An 18914-nucleotide genomic window follows, 5' to 3' on the forward strand; every position below is an offset into this window, starting at 1 on the left:
TCGACCTTTGACCTGAGACTCTAACTCTTCAACCAGAATAATGAGGGTTTAGTCTTTCCAGCACCCGTGTGTAGCATGAGCCTGGTTTATCAAAATGCCTTTTGGTAACTGACAGGTCACTGACCAAGGATTCTTCAAGGTTCAAAGGGTACTGCGTGTTTTGTGTGAACCCAGGTTCTCATGCTTATCACCGTTTTCCTGAGTTCAACTCCAACTCTGACTTAAAAACAAAAACAAAAAACCCCTATGTTCTTCTTACTATGCCTTTTAAAGTAGCAATAAATCATCCCCACAGCTTGCCGGTTAAGAGGTTCCTCTCCAGGGACACTACTCCCCTTTTCGCTAGGATGCAAGTTTCCTTTATGCAAATGAATCTTAAATTGGAAAATTTACAAATCATCGGTGCACAGTGTATTTCTTGTATTATGTTAATGGTATTGTAAAACACCATTTTCCCCAAGAAGTTAACTTCTAAGTCCTAGAATAAGAATCAGCCTGCCCTTGACAGAATCCCATGACTTGGTTAACTATGTAAAGAGTTGGCTCTTGATAGGTAAGGGCAATTTTTTTTTTTTTTTGCTACTTTGCAAATGTTGCCCTTAGGGTAAATATAGCCACTGACTTTTGAATAAATATTTCCTCACCCTGTGATTTCTTTTCTGCCCCCATCCCACCTCCCACCTCCCAGCTGCCCTCAAGCTTAGTTAAATGCTTCCTATCACTCTTTTTCCTGGGAAAAATGACCCATCGATTTCACATGTGTGCTTGTTATTTAGAAAGCCAAGCTTGGCCCAGCTGGTAACAAAGTAATCAGTCCTTCAGAAGACAGAAGACAACCTTCCAACAACCTGGACAGAGTGAAACTCACCGACTTCAATTTCCTCATGGTGCTGGGGAAGGGGAGTTTTGGAAAGGTAAGAGGACGGTTGTCTGTGAGGCGGTGGGGCTTTTGCAGAGAATGCCAGGATCGGTCCTGTGCTCCCTGAGGTTTCCAGAGCCGCTCTTGGAATTTCCCTGTTCTGTACTCCTTTCTCAGATGTTCTCCTGCACCCCTCCTCCACCCACTGCTTCATTTCATTAAAAACAATTGTACCCAGACGGCTACAGAGGGTTCACTGTGTGTCCCCATTTCCGGGTTGAGAACAGAGCAGGTGTTCCAGAATGTTGGTTGAAACAATAATTTTTGCAACTAAAAATTAAAAGTTGATTTATAGGAAGCGAATGTAATAATTAAGAGACACTTCTTCAACGATGAACCTTTTTGCCTACATTTGGCTTCTCTGGCCCCAGATCTCATGATAGATCCAGAACGCCTCTTTCTTTGCAACTCATGAGCAGCTTATAAAGGTCAATCACATTTTTGCCCAAAGGTTGCTCTGAAAAATGTGCACACTTCAGGGCTAATGCTGAGGACCGCGTATATTCCTTCCTGCAGCCGCCATAGCGCCGTCATGTGGCCAGTGCCTGTGCACTGTACAAATCTCAACAGCTTCTCAGTTACACAGTGCTGGAGGAATTTAATCTGCCCTGATATGCGAGATTTCAAAATTTGCACATAAAGCAGACTTTATGAATATGCGTATAGCATGTATTTACAAATGTGCACCAAATGAACGGCCACCTGACCAGGTTCCTCCCCCGACCCCCGGTACCAGACTACACTTCGAAGCTTTTCAGAATGCCTTTCGTCTGCTCCCAGGTGATGCTTGCTGACCGGAAGGGCACAGAGGAACTGTATGCTATCAAAATCCTGAAGAAGGATGTGGTGATTCAGGATGACGACGTGGAGTGCACCATGGTGGAGAAGCGAGTCCTAGCCCTCCTGGACAAGCCCCCGTTCCTGACACAGCTACACTCCTGCTTCCAGACAGTGGTAAGACCCCTGAGGGTGCATATCTGTGGTGCAGCACACGGCGTGCTCTCAAGGGCACCCCTGAGCCAGTGTTCTAAGCATCTGAATTAACCTTCCTCCAGTGGAGGCGGCTCAAGGAAGCCTCTCACTCTTATGCCACTGGTAAATTTGGGGAGTGCCCTCTCTGGCATGTGCCCTACTTACAGGCTTGGCATTAATTCTACTTAATTCAGCAAACATTTGTACCAAAGGTTTTCCTTATACCAGGCCGCGTGCTAAGACTTGGGGATACAGTGCCAATAACCCACAGTCCTGGCTTTTGAAGACTACTGATCCCGTTGCCAAGCATTGCATTAGAACCCGAGGACACTTGATCTCATAAAAGAGTGTGTTCTTGTTTACTGCACACAGCAGGCTTGGCAGTCTGGCCTGTTTTGTACAGTCCGTGAGCTCTAAGAAAGGTTGGAGGAGAAAAAAAAGAATGATATTTCCTGACACGTGTAAATTAGATGAAATTCACATTTCAGTGTCCATGGGTCATTTTCTTGGAACACAGCCGTGCTCCTTCATTTTCCTATCGTCCGCAGTGGCTCTCCTGCCACAAAGGCAGAGTTGAATCATTGCAAGACACACCCAGAGCCTAAAGTATTTACTGTCTAGCCCTTTATGGAAGTTTGCGGAACCCTGTCTTACAGTATAATGAGAAAGAGAACAAAAGAGTTCCAGAGCACTGATCAGCCCGTAGTGGGGCCCGGGCCCTGGCATGGAGCTTGCAGGTGGCCTGCAAGAAATATAAACATTTCAAGGGCACCATCGTCAGGCACACCCAAAGACAGGCTTTCCACCCCTCAGCACCTGCCCTTTATAAGATGCAACTAGATAATCAGTAGCTGTCATTATTACTGTTGTGATTATAATTATTTTCAACTTTCTATTGGCCAGAAAATGACTTTCTGTTTTACATCTCTCTTTAAAAATCTCTTGGGAGGTCCCACTCAATGCTCTCGGATTTTAGAATCTCAAAATGCCCGTGTAACCACGCAGTGTCGGGGAGGGCAGTGGGCTGCAGAGCCAGGTGCCGGCCACTGCGTGTCAGCCTGGCGCTGGCGGCACGGCCAGCCCCCTTCTCCCAGCAGCACCTAAGTAGCGCCCAGCAGGGAGGAGCAATACACCAGGCAGGGAGCCCTGTCTGTGAATCCCAGCCTGGTTCCTATCACCCTGGTTACACTGATGAAGCTCCGGAAGGCAACAAAACATGGAAATAAAGATGGAATTAAAATCCGTCGCAGGAGAGCTAGAGATGGAAGCTCAGGGAGCTGTCTCCTGGCTGCCGGCACCAGCATCCTTGTGTTTCCCCCCCTGTGCAGCACTTTAGTGTTTAATAACTTCCATGACATGGTGATGTTGTCTAGAAGCGAGCAGAGCTCGGCTTTCACCTGGGTGTGCTGTGCTGTGAGCTGCTTGGCTGTTCAACCCCATTTTCCCCATCTACCCCACTGTAATGTCCTCGTAAATATGCAGATGCACTGGGGTCTGTGATGTACACCCTCCGTGGTGCCGACATTTAGCACACCAGTGACAGAGAAAATAAAAAAGTGTTTGGGCCCTATTATGGATGCAGAAGCTCATTGGATTGGCCTCTCCATCTTTAGTCCCTTCCCCCACAGCAAATATCATTGAGCATTTATAATTTAGGAGCCCCGCCTAACTCACGAGAATTGTTTTTAGAAACTTCCAGTGGAAACACATGACTATATCACTGGGGTTTGCCTCCCAGATGCTGCGAACCCGCAATGCTCATTAAAATAAATAATTGGCCCATTTGGATTCTTCACACCATCCCTAACTTAGACGTGTGTTATGTGTGCAGGAGAAAGGGGAAGAGGGTTTGAGGCCGTTAGTACAATAGGGAGCATACGGAACCAGAAGGGGGCAGCCGTGTTGACAGAGAGCCATTATTTCAGTGTTACATTAATGACTCTAGACTTCCCAAGGCCCTCATGCAGTAGGGTTTATTACTTTTATTTGGGAGGAAGAATTTTGCAGGGCTCCACTGAGCAGATCTGCCAGGGTAGCCCACGGTTTACTAACGAATGAGAAAGCAAAACACAGCCTAGAAAGAGTGAAGGAAGCCTCTCAGCCAGTGGCCAAGCCCTGCTCACGTTGAACCTTCGTCTTCAGGATCGGCTGTACTTCGTCATGGAATACGTCAACGGCGGGGACCTCATGTACCACATTCAGCAAGTAGGAAAATTTAAGGAACCACAAGCAGTGTGAGTATATGTATTTTTTAAGTCCCTTAATTTAGACAGCACATGGGAAGTGCTGCTGGGTGAAATGTGGAAGTGGGGCTTTGCCCACTTGGAGCTGAGCACCGTCACCTCCTAGGGGCAGACTTCTTGGTTGGGTCTATCGACACGTCTGAAGGAGAAGTTCATTCTACTTCCAGTCATCAGTTGGAGGTGCCACTGTACCCCCTGTCACCCAATTCCACCCTCACGGATTGAGTCAGCCCCTTATTAAACAAACGGTTACCGCACACCCACGACACACCAGGCACTGGAAGTGGGAAAGGCTGTCTGCCCTCCGGGAGCTCACAACCCGACCCGGGGTAGGAGAAGTCACTCGACAATTGTACTGTGTAGCCGTAACGTGAGAGGTGGCACGCGAGCCCTGGTAAAGAGGGGAGGGAGGGAAGAATATCCTCAGGGAAAGCCTGAGCCAGCAGGGCAGAAGGGCGTGCAGGGCTCTGGGTGATGAGCCCGATGGAGGACCTGGCTGAGGACCATGGAAGGCTGGGGGGGGGTGGGCTTCAGTGGGACTTCACACCATGAGGCTCAGTTTTCACAGAGCCTTGGGACCAAGAGGGGAAGGACGTGGGGAGGGAGAGGGCTGGTGAAAATCTATATAGAGGAGAAAGAATGGAACCTTCATCGGGTCTTGACCTTGGAGCCAAAGAGGAGTAAGGGTCTTTGAGAAACATTCTGGAGGAAGAAAAGCAGAACTCGGTGTAGAACGGAGAAACCTCTTCAGGCGACACCTCATTTTAGGTTTGGGAGGGGGCAGCCGCCGAGAAGGAGATGGCCTGGGGGAGAATCGTGAGCTTGGTTTTGGAGGGTTGCATTGGGATGCCGGAGTCAGCAGCGGCGGGAGAGACACGGCCCATCTAAGGGGGGACCTCGGTACCTGAACAATCATCCTGTTTTTCAGGGGCCAGGAGGTCACAGGACACACGGCAGAAGCAGATGTATACAAACAGCTATTTCATTTCCCTCGGGGAGGATGCGTCATGGGCATGTACCCCGATGAATCAAGTTAACAAATGTTAATTGCATTGTGGCCAATGTTCGATCTGAAAGATAAATCTGAAGTTTTCTGCCTGCGTGGGTACATGCGTCTTAGGGAGGATTGACTGAAGGCGGAAGGGGGAATGCTTAGGTAGCAAGCTGAAAACAATGCAAGGGGGAATTTTTTTTTCTTTCTTTCTTTTTTTCATTCTCAGGTTTCTTTATTAATCAAACGCACAAATGCCAATCAGATTTTTGTTATTGCTGAACGGGGATTTTTTTTTTTCTATTTAGATTTCTACTTTTCAATTTTGGGGAATGCCTGTGTTTATCCCCTGTCTTAACTCTGTTAGTTGGAAAGCATCATAATGCTCGGGTTGTAAAGTAAAGCTTGATGACAGAGCTCTAAAGAGCTAGTAGCAGAACAGCCACTGTATGTTATGAGGTGACGTCGAGGTGTCTCGTCCAGCACCCTTATGTTGTGTATTTGTGTTGCTAGAAAGTTCCTATTTTAAAAATACAGAAGAGCATGAAAAATCATGTAAAAGCCACCTGTAATCCTGTCGTTTTTCCCTCCCCCATCCCGCCGCTCCCCTGCCAGCCCTCAGAAGTGCTCCCCCTACCCTTCCCCACAAGAGTTCGGTCCTTATCACTAAAGGTGTTCTCTGCTCGTGTAGACATTGTGCAGATTTTAAGCCTCCCGGGTGTGATGTTTGCACAAACACAGTCTTGGGGCTTCTCAGACTTCAGAAATTCCTAAATGCTATGCACGTTTTAAAACGTCTTTCAGCATTTACTCTAAGTTTATTATGAATTATTTAAAAGGGTAAACTCGAGTATGAGTCATGGTGTGTGTCCCATTTATCCTAGCACTTGGGATGGGGACGGCGGGGGGGTGGGGTGAGGACAGCAGCTACAGAGCACATCATACACACACCTCCGTCTTCCAGGGAAGCACTGCATTTTCAGACACATTCTGTCCTTGAATAGGAAAATGGACATTTTCTCCACTCTTCCCCAGTCCTGACACAGAATGGTCTAGCAGCCACTGTTTAAGAGATCGTATTGGAAATTTTTTGTAAGCAGTAAATTAACTGTCCACCGGCCTCAGACAAGAAGTGCCTGTTTCTGGACAGGTAATAAACCTGTCTCTGACTTATTAGCTGCAAAGTTCCTCAGGGAGGTGGCAGTGATAAAATGGCCAAGGGGAGGGCGAAGGGCTTGTCATCAGTAGGATACTGCTAATCTCCGATCGTCCCGGGGTCTTACGTTCTGTTGCCTCCTTGATGCCTGAACTGGAGGGTACAAAATATTCAGAAATCCAGAGAGCAAGCCAGCAAGGCTGATGAGGATTTTCTTTTGCAGATTTTATGCAGCAGAGATTTCCATTGGATTGTTCTTTCTTCATAAAAGAGGAATCATTTACAGGTGCGTGTTGACACTCCGTAGCCAGCAGGGCACCTGGGAGTTTTCCTGGACCTCTGCACCTCTGTGTGCGTGTGATTCTGTGATGGGGACTTAAGACACGTTGTTGAGAACCCTCGAGGTAACACAGACCTGCCGGGACCCACCTTTGTCTGCAGCCTGCAGGCAAATCAGAGCTGCTTTCTGATCTCTGGACCTCAAAAGGTTTTGTAGGTCTCATTTCTGCTTCCCAGGAGAAAACATGCTTTTCTCTCCACTGACAGCGCCTTCCTCTGCCTTTTTTTTTTTGGAATGGAGGTCAGGGAGCAATGGAAACGGAATTTCTGTTATAGGTGCTCAGCAGGAGAACAAGGGCAGAGGAAAAGCTATCGAATTAAATTCTTCAGGTGGTTAGCAAGAATGACAGTCTGATGCCAAAGGAAGGAGAACGTCTTCCAGGATTAGCCGGAGAGTAAAAGCACCTGGCTCCAGGCAGAATGCAATGGCCCCACGTGTGTGACCCCTCGAGGTGGTGCTGAACCTGGGATTTGACACACCTGGTTGTGTGCCAGCCCGCCCCGCCCCCACCCCTTGTGGGATCCTGGTAGATCAAATGGCTGGGATCTGCCCCAGACCTGCTAACTTGGAATCTGGTGATTCACATGCTTGGCCAAGGTTGGGGGTCACTAGTCCGACCATTTAGTCATTTATTCGGTGTACATTTATTAAGTACCTACTGTGTCCTAGGCACTACAGTAGGCTCTGGAGATTTCAGAAACAAAAACAAAACCCGGTCATTCCTGGTCCCAGTTCTCCAGGAACTCGTAGTTAATACATCATTGAGGTGGCAGCTAGTCTCACTAGCTCCAGAGCAAACCGCGTGATGTCCTGGGAAGGACGCTGATGCTCTCCTGCTTCCTTGCAGGGATCTGAAGTTAGATAATGTCATGCTGGATTCGGAAGGGCATATCAAGATTGCCGATTTTGGGATGTGCAAGGAACACATGATGGACGGAGTCACAACCAGGACCTTCTGTGGGACGCCAGATTACATCGCCCCAGAGGTAGGGACCCCGATTCTCCTTGGTTTGTAGGCCAGACCTTTCAAATCACAAATACAGCCCCTCCCTGGGGTATAGAATCATAAGCGAATCAACAAGTCAGTGACCACAAAATAAACTAAACTAGACTAAGTAGAGCAAAGTAGAAAACACGTGCGAGAGCTCACTGCATAGTAGGGGTATGTCTCGTTTCATGGAGCTTTGTTTTGTGTGCCTGTAAGCTGGGTGTAGGGAAGAATCTCTTTCTTACAGGGTCATCGTCAGAACCGTTTAAGCTACACCATCGGGCAGAGAAGGGTATTGCCTGTAAAAATGCTCTACCTGGGAAAACTGGTTCAAAAGGTGGTTCCGATGATGGCTTTTTAGTGAAAGCAGAGTGATCAGTGCCCTACATGACCCGTTGGAATTGGTCATGGTGTTCAGTCCAGAAAGAACATTCCAGTGTGGTTGTAAACAGAGCGGTTCCAAGATGTGTGATCATGGCAGTGGCCATACTTATTTCGTCTTCATTATAATATTGTTTGTTTGTTTGTTTTAAGATTTATTTATTTGAGGGAGAGTGCGAGTGACCAAGGTGTGGGAGGGGCAGAAGGAGAGGAGAGAGAGAATCTCAAGCAGACGCCACATGGAGCCTGACGCGGGGCTCGATCCCACGACCCTGAAATCATGACCTGAGCCGATATCAAGAGTCAGACACTTAACCGACCGAGCCACCCAGGCACCCCTGTGAGGATACAGTCTGAGTAATTTTCGTCCTGTTGCGAACCTTCCTGCATGCCAGTGACTGGGCAGGTTATAACTCTGGGTCACGGTGTAGCCAACTTTCTACCCACACGCAGCCCCGTGGATGGAACGGGTCCTTCCCAGTTGAGCTCCAGCATAGTGGAAGGTAACAGATTCAAAGTGAGCCCGACCTTCCCTCTTTGGAGAGCTCGCGTGTTCGCTGTTGGCAGCTTGGGTGGTATGTCGTTAACCTGTTGGCCCACATGTTTGTCTTAGCGGCAGTAAGTGTGACATGAGCTTGGGAGTCAGACCGACGTGTGCTTCAGTCCCGACTCTATTCTTCACAGGCTGTGGGAACTCAGGCAAGTGACTTAGCCTCCCTGCCCCGTGTCTGCAGTGGCAAGTTAGAGATGATGATATGCTCCTTAGGATTGCTCTTGCAGAAATGCCAAACACAGTGTTTTGCGCCTAGTAGACCCTCCGTGGTAGCCCGTGTTCCAAAAGGAAAGCTTCATTTTTCTCCTCATTGTTAAGAGATGCCTTGTTTTGTTTGTTATCTATCCGGACAGTGTGGAAACACAGACTTCAAACATTTACTTAGAAACTCAAAGTCTCAATGACATGGCCAAAGGCGACATGTTATCTTGATACATTAACTTCGTCGGGGTTTGACCGCCAAAGAACTCACACCTCACTGTCTCCAGGCAGACTGTGAGCTTAAATAGTCCTATTTCTCAAACATGAAGAATAGGGAGATCGTACAGTAAAAATACAACTTCCTGATGCAGGGTTTATTCCGACGCCTTCTACCGGCTGACATGTATTAAACAGGCCGTGATTATGAGCCATGCCTGCTCCATTTATAACACCCGCCAGATGCTATAAACACGTGGTGACAGGGAGGGCAGCGTTTTTAGGAATAAAGGTGGTTTGAACTTCATCTCCATTCGGACCTGGTCTCTGCGATCAAACACATAGCTTCCTGTGTTCAGGAACACTTCAGCCATGTGACGTCACCAGGGACGACGGCATCCCGTGTAGATGAAATGTTCCAAAGAGAGGACATTTGTCGTCTTTTTTTCCCTGATGTTCTTCGTTGTATCGGTTTCCTATCGTCGCTGCAGCAAATAACCATGCACTTAGTGGATTAAAACAGTACAAGTTTATTATCCTACAGCTCTGGGGATCTGAAGTCCAAAATCCATCTCGCTGGGTCAAAGTCAGGTTACTGGCCGGGCTGCACTCCCTCCAGGAGCTCTGGGGGAGTCCCGTCGCCTTGACTTTTCCGGCCTCTGTGTGGCTACAGTCCGTGGTATAACATCTTACCATTTCTGTCTTTATGCCCCAGCCCCACAGCCTCCCTCTCAGAGGACCATTGTGGTTACATGGGGCCCACCCAGATTACCCAGGCTCGTCCCTCTGTCCCAGGATCCTTCATCACACCTGCCAAGTCCCTTGTACCGGATAAAATTACCATATGCCCGGGTTCCCGGACTAGGAGGTGCATACCTTCGGGGAAGGGGCCACGGCCCATCCTGCCACACTCCTACGGTGTCCCACGTCCCTCCTCCAAGGACACCTAGACACACATCTAACGCATCTTGGTAACTTTAGGGCTTTTTTTCCTAACTCGTGCTCATTTGTGTGTATGTTTGTTTAGTTCTGTGCCCCTGATCACACGTGTAGATTCGCATCTCCAACGTCACTACTGTCAAGAAACAGTACAGTTCCAGCCCTCCTGTTCGCCTTTTAGAGCCATGCCCACCTCCCCCCTGATCTCCCTCCTGTCCCCATCCCTGGCCCCCAGCAACTTACCTATTTTCCATCCTATAACTTCGCCATTTCAAGAATGGCATATGATGGAGTCATACAGTACCTAACCTTTCGAGATTAGCTTTCTCATCTGAGCACTTTCTAGAACTTTCTAGTCATCGTCATGGAGTGCACGTCTACCCCCTGGGCGGGTTACTTAAACATTCCGTGCCTCAGTTTCCTCCCCCATAGAGTGGGGATGATAATGTCTACCTCCTAAGGTTGCCGTCTATGACTTGGAGGATCGCCTGGTACCAGGCAAGGGCGTCCTGCCGTGGTTATTGTTCTCTTGACTTCTTTGCCACAATTCACACTGAGCCTCTTGCGGTCTTCTGCTGCAGCCCCCCTCAAACAGTCCTCACAGTGTGATTCAGAAAAGGGGCCCAAGGCAGTAAGTAATGGTCTGAGGCCATGTTACTGAGAAGTGCCAGCACCAGGCCTCACTGCCAGGCTCAGGCCCCCAGCAGACACATGTACTACCCCTACAGTAAACCACTGCTCCAGTCTCCGTGACTCACGCATTCAGAGACTCACTGTGCCACACGGGGTGCCACGGGGACAGGGTCTCCACCGGGGCCCGGCCTTTGACATGCTTTACAGTGTGGACGACGTGACGCTCAGGCGAACAGAAACCCAAATCCGTGTTTTGATTCAGGTGGACTTTCATTGTCAGGTAATTCGGGTTGCATCACTTTGGGAACTCGATCAGTAATTCTGGCTGTTGTACGTGAAACAGTTAATTCAAGCTGTTTTACCTTTCGCTAGCATTTTCCCCGTACGGATCCGGGAATGTGGCGTATCTGGTCATAGGAATAATCGCAGTGAAGAGGAAGACCATCTAGGTTCAAAGTTTCTGAGTTTGCTCGGAGGTTAACATAATCCTGTCCTCTGTGTAAATTGTTACGTCAGGCAGAGGCAAAAATAATTATCTTGGCTGGCATTTTCCCTAATGGGCAAAGCAGAGGCTTAAATATTTATGGCTGTTTGTTTAAAACCCTCAAAATGGATTAATATCGTGGCATCTCCTTAAGCAGGGAAGATGAGCTAAGGCAGAAAATGTCACTAACAGATGGGATTTTGGAGTTGAGTTGGACACCCACAAAAGGGGGCGCTCATCAGAAGCTAATTCCTGGACCCGGCCTCACGGGAACTCGGTGCCTTGACACAGAAAGAATGCTTCAGGGTCAGCATGAGTCCCTGAGAAGGACGCACAGAAGCTTCGCCGGGGTTGAATCCCCCATCTGAAAGTGGTTTGGGGCGTGTGAAGTCCCGTGGCAGGTCAGGTCCCTCCCTGCAGCTAAGCACCAGGCTCCGAATGCCAGCATGGCCCACTTCCTGGGCGGAGAGATACAGCAGGGACGGGTCTGCTTGTGGCCGGCGCCCCTCTGAGCAGCTCCTGCTGCAGCCGGAGCAAAGCCTTTGGAAAATGTGCCGTGCGGAGCCCTTGCTGTGGTGGGGGCACGTTAGACCACATGCGTGATATAGGGACTGTCTACTCTGTACCAAGCCCGCCGAGCACATCTGCTTTGTCCCATTGCATCCATGAGCAGAGCTCAGTGACTTGCCCAGGGGTCATACAGCTGGTCACAGGCAGAGGCGGGCTTTGGACCTGAGACGTTCTGACTCTAGAGTACCCAGACGTATATTCTTGCCGGCTACTGCTCCATGTCCAGAGAGAAGAGAAAGCTTCCCAAGCAAACGAACAGTTCACAATGAGCGCTGAGATACTGTGTAACACAAGTAACATCTTTTAGGAGAAGATAGTCGCTCAGCCGGAACCGGGGACCTGAGTCACAGATGTCTCTATCGCAGTCAACAACTCAGGCTTGCCTTCCCGCTGGTACTACCAGGCACACCCCTCAGAAGCCACAGGCCAAGCACCAACACCGAAGCCCCTCTCCCACACGTGGCAGCAACCCGCCAGATATTCAGGGCACCTGCTAAGAGCCTGGTGTGCTTGGCAGGAGAATGGAGCCCAGCGGGGCCTGTGAGGGGGCCTGGGGCTGGAGGCCACTGCCGCCCAGGAGAGCTGTAGCCTGAGAGACGCGGATGAGACAGCGTTCCCCTTGGCAAGGACAGATGGCGCCCCAACACGGCAAAGGGAACTAAGGGAACGGTCTATGGGCACACATGCCGGTGCTGCAGCGAGCTGGCCATACGCAGACGTGCAGCCTCCTGCAAGTGCTGGGGGCTGGATGGGTTCAGAGAGCTGGAGGCCCTTCCTAGGGGGCCATGGCCTCTTCTTCCATCCCCATGGGAAGGGCAGTCCAGTCCTGCCTATGACCGCTGCCAGAAGTCTGCATTTTTATGTAAAACTTCCCTACTTGTTCAAAATTGGGTCTAATATATATTAAGAGAAGTGTACATCAGTAAGATCCAGCCAGTGGGCCACCAGCTGTGACCTTTTCTGGAGGGGGTCAAGGGTCGTGTCTGGGGGGAGCCACATTTGAGGAATGGGAGGAAAGAGGGGAGACCAAGGTGTGTCCAGAGAGCCATAGAGTTTTGGATACCAAGGAAATTGAGTGCTCATGAGTTCAGAGATGGCTGGGGACCGTGGAGGTCAAGGAGCTGGGGGGGAGGAGGAGGGGAAGGGTTCCGGCCACAGGGAACCAGCCATCCCTGAGAGCACGTACTAACGGTGCAGCGGAAGCTGGATGACATGGAGCTGAGTGCGAGCATCAGCAGCCAGGCTGGAACCACGTCCTGGGGAACGGATGGTAAATGGACGGGGTGAATGGTCGCTCCTAGGGAAGCAGCGTGAAGGAAGCATCAACAAGGCCGGGAAGACCTGAGCATGTTTCTAGGCCGAGCGGAAAATGCCCAGAAAGAGGGAAAGTAAAGATACAGAGAGAGGGCATACCACAGGCCTGGAGGGAACAGGCTAAGGAAGCAGGAGGAAGGAAGAAAGCTGAAGTCGTCCTCGCTGGCTGGCTTGCGTTTTCCAAAGGCGAGGCCAGGAAGGCTGGGGCGGGGGCCTGGGGGTGGGAGGTGTGCTGTCCCCACATCCACACGCAGTGACCTGTCCAAGGCTCCTGGATGTGACTGAGCAGGGAGGGAACCGGTGCTTGGGGCCAGAGGGGGGCTGAGTGTCTGTCAGAATAGGGGGATTGAGGGCCTGGTCCTAAAGAGTATTGAGACTAGGCTCAGTGGGGGGAGCAGAGGCGGAGTGGGGGAGGAGAGTGACAGAAGGGCAGGAGGACATGGCCACAAGGGCTGAGGAGGGGGTTCGTTTCTGAATTAGGCATCTTGGAGAAGCCCAAGACCCTTTGTTGTCTGCCCCCCCCCCTTTCCCTCCCTAACCTCATCTCTCACCTTACCCTCCACCCCTGTCTCTCCAGACCCCCCCGCACTGGCTTCCTACCACTCCCCAAACTTTTGCTCTTCTCACGCCTGCCACCTGGGATATCCTGCCCCGGCAGCAGGGATTCCTCCTGCACCTCCGCTCAGATGTCACCTCCAGGAGGCTGTCTTTCCTGTGACTCTGTTCAGACCTACAGACCTCCGGTCCCTGCCCTGCCCTCCTTGCACCCTCTGACGGAGCACATCACCGTGCACTCGTGTGTGTGTTTCGCTAGCCCACTCATCCCCCCACAGCAGGATCCTTGTCTTTGGTTTACTGCAGAGCCCCTAGCCCAGGGTCTGGAGCGGCGCCCGGCGGCCGGGGTGGGTCTGAGATGAACAGGTGCAGCGTGGAGGAGGGGGCTGGCAACAGAACACAGCTGAAGGCTGGGGGAGTGAGAGGTCAAGAACCCGGGCAGGCATTGGAAAGATGATTCCCAAGGCTGCCACCAGGGAGGAGACTGAGGCTGGTGGCAGGAGACGGGCTGCGGGGGACAGCCACGTGCCTCACGCCATCGACCCACAAGAGCTGGTGCGCTGGGGGACCAGAGTGTCTGAGGTGTGGGACGTCAGCCTGGACCCCCCAGACTGCCCAAAGTCCCAGAATATTGACACCCCCGGAGACATTTCCTGGCTTTTGGGGAAGGGGTGTAGAGAAGGACGGAGAATAAAAGAGGGTCTAAAAGTTAAACGAGAAAACACGCGAGATGCATGCAGCCAGGCAGTAAATTAGCACTTGCCCAGCTGAGAAGAACGGGGGAACGAGGGGGAGACCAGCCAGTCAGCGTCGGCGGGGGCTTCTGTGGGATCAGCACTTCTGAACCCCGGCCCCACGCCAAGCAAGCGCGGGCCAAGCAAAGCACTGATTAAAGAAGGACAATGATAAGCTGAAGGTGGCTTGTCTTCTTTCAGAGGCCAATTTCCCTCTGTATAAAGTCACAGTCCAATGCCTCCGGCTTTGCAAGAGAACATGAAGCAGCTGCCTTCCCTCCAAGAAATATTTAAAGAGCCAAGGCCAGGCTTTCCCTTGGGTTCTTCCTTAAATTATGTAACTCTCCTCGGATCTTTTCTAGCAATTACATTGGTTTTGTTACGATCTGCCTGCGGCTCTTAGCTCATCTGGCCTTGGGGTTTCATCAGCGTCACCCTGTTCTCTGGGGCACGTGGCCTCCTCTGTGACATTGCGGTCCATGAGGCATCTGTGACCCTGTCCTTCTTCCTGACTTCCTTCCGGTTCTTCCTCCAGAGATAACCCTTGTGGGTGAGCGGGACCCAGGGTGGAGTGCCTCACTGACTTGGTCTGGTTTTGTTTAATCGGCAGAGCAGCTCTACAAAGTTGGTGTCATTGGCTCTGTTTTCCAGATGACGAACCCGAGGTACAAAGAGATTTGGTCATTTTTCCCGTGGTCCCACTTCAGGACAGAGCTGGGCCTTGAACCTGGGGCCGGTCTGCTTCTCACAGCAGTGGCTGCTATCCCGAGACAAGGGAGGGGACTGCAGGTGTCGGCTCAGGTGTACCCCGAGCGTGCCTCGCTCTCGCTACTCTCATGACCCCATCTCTTGTTTGCAGAGCCCCACTAATGCTCTGAGTGCTTACTCCCGGCGTGCTGTGGCTGCATTCACTGGCCTTTCATTTGGGGATTTGTTTAAATCCTGTAAAAATGGGTCAGAGATTTCTGAAATCTTATTTCACCTTTTACTTTGCCATGGGTTGGGGGTGTATCTTGAGAGCAATAACCAACACTTACTCATTTCCTAGCATGTACTAAGTGCTTGTATCTGTTGTCTCGTTGAAACCTTACCATAGTCCTTGGAGGTAAGGTTTACAGACAAGGGAAAGGAGACATGGAGAGGTCAGGTCACTTGTCCGAGGCTCATGGATAGCAAGTGGCAGGGCAGGACCCTGGGCCCCAAAGTGCAGATCTGCGGCCCTAATGTCACCAGCAGCCAGGTTTCCCCCCCCCCCCCCCACTTCGGGCTTTCACTTACTGCCCTGTTACCAAACAGATCTGGAAAGACTTCCAGGCTATGAGATCTCCCTGTTCTGGAAAGCCCTTCATTCCAGCTAATAACGCTCCCACCGGCCCAAGATTTCTTCCTAACTCCTAGGTCATTCCTTTACTGCACAAGTAGTTCTTTGGTTCAGATACACCGTGAACGTTCACAACGGCTCCCTCTTCGGCAGAGGCAGCCTGAGGTGAGGAGGGTCCCAAGTGGGCACCGTGCTGTGGATCTTATCTGCTTCCCCGGCACCAGCCATCCTTACCCACCACCCTGAGAGAGGCCAGTAATAAGGGTGCAGTGGCTGAGTTCGAGAAACACTTAAAGGGGGACTAGCGGGATGATGACAATACATTTGATTCTGCACGGATCCCATCTTACCCTGTGTTGGCCTCATGCAGACTGAATGTCCACCTCCTTGAGGTCTGTCCCCCCCAGTTTATCCAGAGCTTCTCAGCATGGTGGCTAGCTCCCAAGAGGGCAAGAGTAGGAGCCACAAGTCCACTTAAGCTGCACCTGGAGCTTAACAGCAACCACATTACGTGGGTCAAAGCAAGTGCCAGAGCCAGCCCAGATTCTAAGGGAGTTATTAGAAATGTTCAATGTTCGGGGGTGGGGGGAGTGGCATTGCCACCCTGCAGGAGGCATACAGGATAGGAGGGGGTCACTGTGACCAGTTTTGGGAGCAGCCGGTTTTGAGCTCTGTGTTGGCCAGTGGAAGGCTCCTCAACACGGCACCCCAGAAAGGGCAAATCTCAAAGGTGCTGAGGACCCAGGCAAGAGGAGCCTCTGCCCTGTGTTTTGGAGCTGGGATCAGCAGACTTCTTCTGCTAAGGGCTAGAGAGTAAATATTTTAGGCTTTGCACTAATCTAAATTTTAGATTTTAGCAAGAGGCAAAATCGAGCAACTGTTCTTGCCAAAAGGCTCATAGTCTTTTTTACACTTTTTTTTGTTTTACATTTGCTCACAGGCAGGTTGTACACAAATGGGAGGTGGGCTGGATTTGACCTGCAGGCTGTAGTTTGCCGCCCCCAACTTTAAAGGGTTCTCCCCTGGCCCTCTGCCAGCCTTAGCAGGCAGGAGGCCCTCTGCCTCCTAGGGCTACAGCGACATGCCCCCTCGGGCCTGAGAAGTCCCTTCCATGACCTACATGGGCCTTCCTAAGATCCATCCTTGCAAAGGACACCACCCTGACTCCGGTGTCCGAAGGAGAGGCCAGCAGTGGCTGTTTGCAGAGCACGGCGGGACAGAGTATGGATGTGCGGGCCGGGGCGCATAGATGTGACAAAGGACTGAGAAGAAAAGGGGAGTGGGCCAGGTCTTCTAGTACCGGAGTGGAATCTAAGGGGTCTGTGAATTCTAAAGTCGACCTCCCCCTCCAGGTTGTTGAGAAGTATTATGGACTAACTTACGTCCCCTCAAAATTCATGTCACTCCCTAACCCCCCATTTGCATGTAAAGATATAGGGCCTTTAAGGAAGTAAAGAAGGTTAAATGAGGTCATTAGGGTGGGGCCCTGATCTGGTAGGACTGGTGTCCTTACCAGAAGACCAGGAGACAGCAGGAGTGCCCCCGCACAGAGAAAAGGCTGGGGGAGACACATGGGGAAGGAGCCTGGCTGTAGCCAAGAAGAGAGGCCTGTCAGAAACCAGCCCTGCCCACGGGTAGCTCGATCTTGGACTTCCAGCCTCCAGGCCTCTGAGAACATGAATGAGTATGGTGTAAGCCACTCCGTCTGTGCTATTCTGTCCCGGCAACGCGAGCTGACTCATACAGGAGGGTATATTGGTCACGGTGGTAGGAGAGAACATTTAACAGTTTGTTAGCTTGATCGGTCATGTGTGTTCAGATATCTGGTATGTGGGCCTCAGTCACTCTTGTTCCAGTGACCCTGTCACCCCCTCCAAATGTGAGACATGGACCTGACCTAGACCAGTATATACTCCTACATTTAGTCTGGGTAAATTATGTTGTACACCAAAACATATTTTATCTATTCACGGTCAACACCCTTGTCCCCCTTATCAAGCAGAACAGGAAGGAGGAATGATTCAAGTCTCAAGGTCAGAGGCAATCTCTCAGATGTCCTTGTCCCATTCCCAGCTCCTGCTTGCAGAGGGGGCACCAGGAGGGCGGGAATGCAAGGGCCAGGTTGAGTCCCGCCTCTGCTGTGTTCCCACTGTGCATTACTGCACTGACGCTTGCTTGTGCCTCGACTTCCCCAGTGGTCAGCAGAAGTGGCGCCCAGCACAATGCATCCAAGGGCTTTGTCCCCGGTAGCTTGGATTCCAATGCGACCTCTGTTACCATTAGTATCACGGTGTATCTTGCTGTGGAGAAGGTTCTAGAAAACATCAGGTTGGGAGGAGAGTGTCTAAACAGGTGTTTGGTTTCTTCAGCGTGACGGGGGATTACAGAAGTCGCGCTGAAGAGGTCGAGTAAGCAAGTCCATTAGGAGGACGTTTTCCCAGCCCCATCTCATTGTCACCGCCCTAATTTCTTCCGTGACCAGCCCGTGTTATCCAGGAGCTAGAGAGAGATTAGCCCCAGCAGAGATTAGCGCTTCCTTGGAAGAATCACAGAGACTTGAAACGGGAACACTTTCCCACGTGTAACGCAGTGCTAATGCCTGCTCCGAGGGTCACAGAAGACCACGTCCCACAGCTCCGCAGCCCGCATCCTGGAGTCAGAGGAACGCCAGGCGCAGGGGCGGCTTTCTGCAGCCTGGAGAGGCGGGCACTTCATTCAGTTTTCCTCGCGGCTCCCTCAGAATTCGCCCCGCCCCTCTGGAAGACAGTTTGGCGGTTTCTCACAAAGCTAAACATAGCCTTTACCATACGATCCAGCAGTCGTGCTCCTAGGCATTTGCCCACGTGAATTGAAAACTTATGTCCGCACAAAAAAACCTGCACACGGATGTCTGTAGCAGCTTTATGCGTAACTACCAAACGTGGGAGCAGCCGCGGTGTCCTTCAGCAGGTGAATGGCTACATGATGGAGTATTATTCAGCACGGAAGAGAAATGAACCGTCAAGCCATGAGAAGACCCGGAGGAACCTTAGGTGCATTTTGCTAAGCGAGAGAAGCCAACCGGAAAGGGCTGTGTGCTGTCTGATTCTGCCCACGGCACACGGTGGGAAGGGCAACACGTACGGAGACAATAAAGAAGATGAGCAGTAGCCATGGGTTAGTGGAGAGGGAGGGCTAACCAGGCGGAACAGAGGACGTTGGGGGCAGTGAAATTCTGTATAATACCAAAGTGTTTGATACATGTCACGAAACATTTTCAAAAACCCGTAGAATGTACGGCGCCAAGAGTGAACCCAGACGTGAGCCGTGGAGGATGAGGATGCAGCCACGCAGCTTATCAGTTGTAACGAAAGTGCTGCTTTGGTGAGGGGTTTCCATAGCAGCGCACGGGGCCCATGGGAACT

At 51.0% G+C, this 18914-nt stretch overlaps 1 protein-coding gene across 2 annotated transcripts in view; it reads left to right on the top strand.

Moving 5' to 3' along the window:
* The window catches only part of PRKCA (protein kinase C alpha), a 391135-nt gene that overhangs the window by 335872 nt on the left and 36349 nt on the right, over positions 1–18914 (top strand). For both annotated transcript variants that reach the window (XM_040640368.1, XM_040640369.1), the window contains 5 exons: positions 777–914; positions 1700–1873; positions 4034–4125; positions 6505–6567; positions 7469–7607. In XM_040640368.1, the coding sequence (XP_040496302.1) occupies positions 777–914; positions 1700–1873; positions 4034–4125; positions 6505–6567; positions 7469–7607 (606 nt within the window). The remainder of the gene's footprint in view (positions 1–776; positions 915–1699; positions 1874–4033; positions 4126–6504; positions 6568–7468; positions 7608–18914) is intronic.

This window comes from Ursus maritimus, unplaced genomic scaffold (genome assembly GCF_017311325.1).
Source record: "Ursus maritimus isolate PB19 unplaced genomic scaffold, ASM1731132v1 scaffold_24, whole genome shotgun sequence".
In the NCBI taxonomy this organism is placed as follows: Eukaryota; Metazoa; Chordata; class Mammalia; order Carnivora; family Ursidae; genus Ursus; species Ursus maritimus.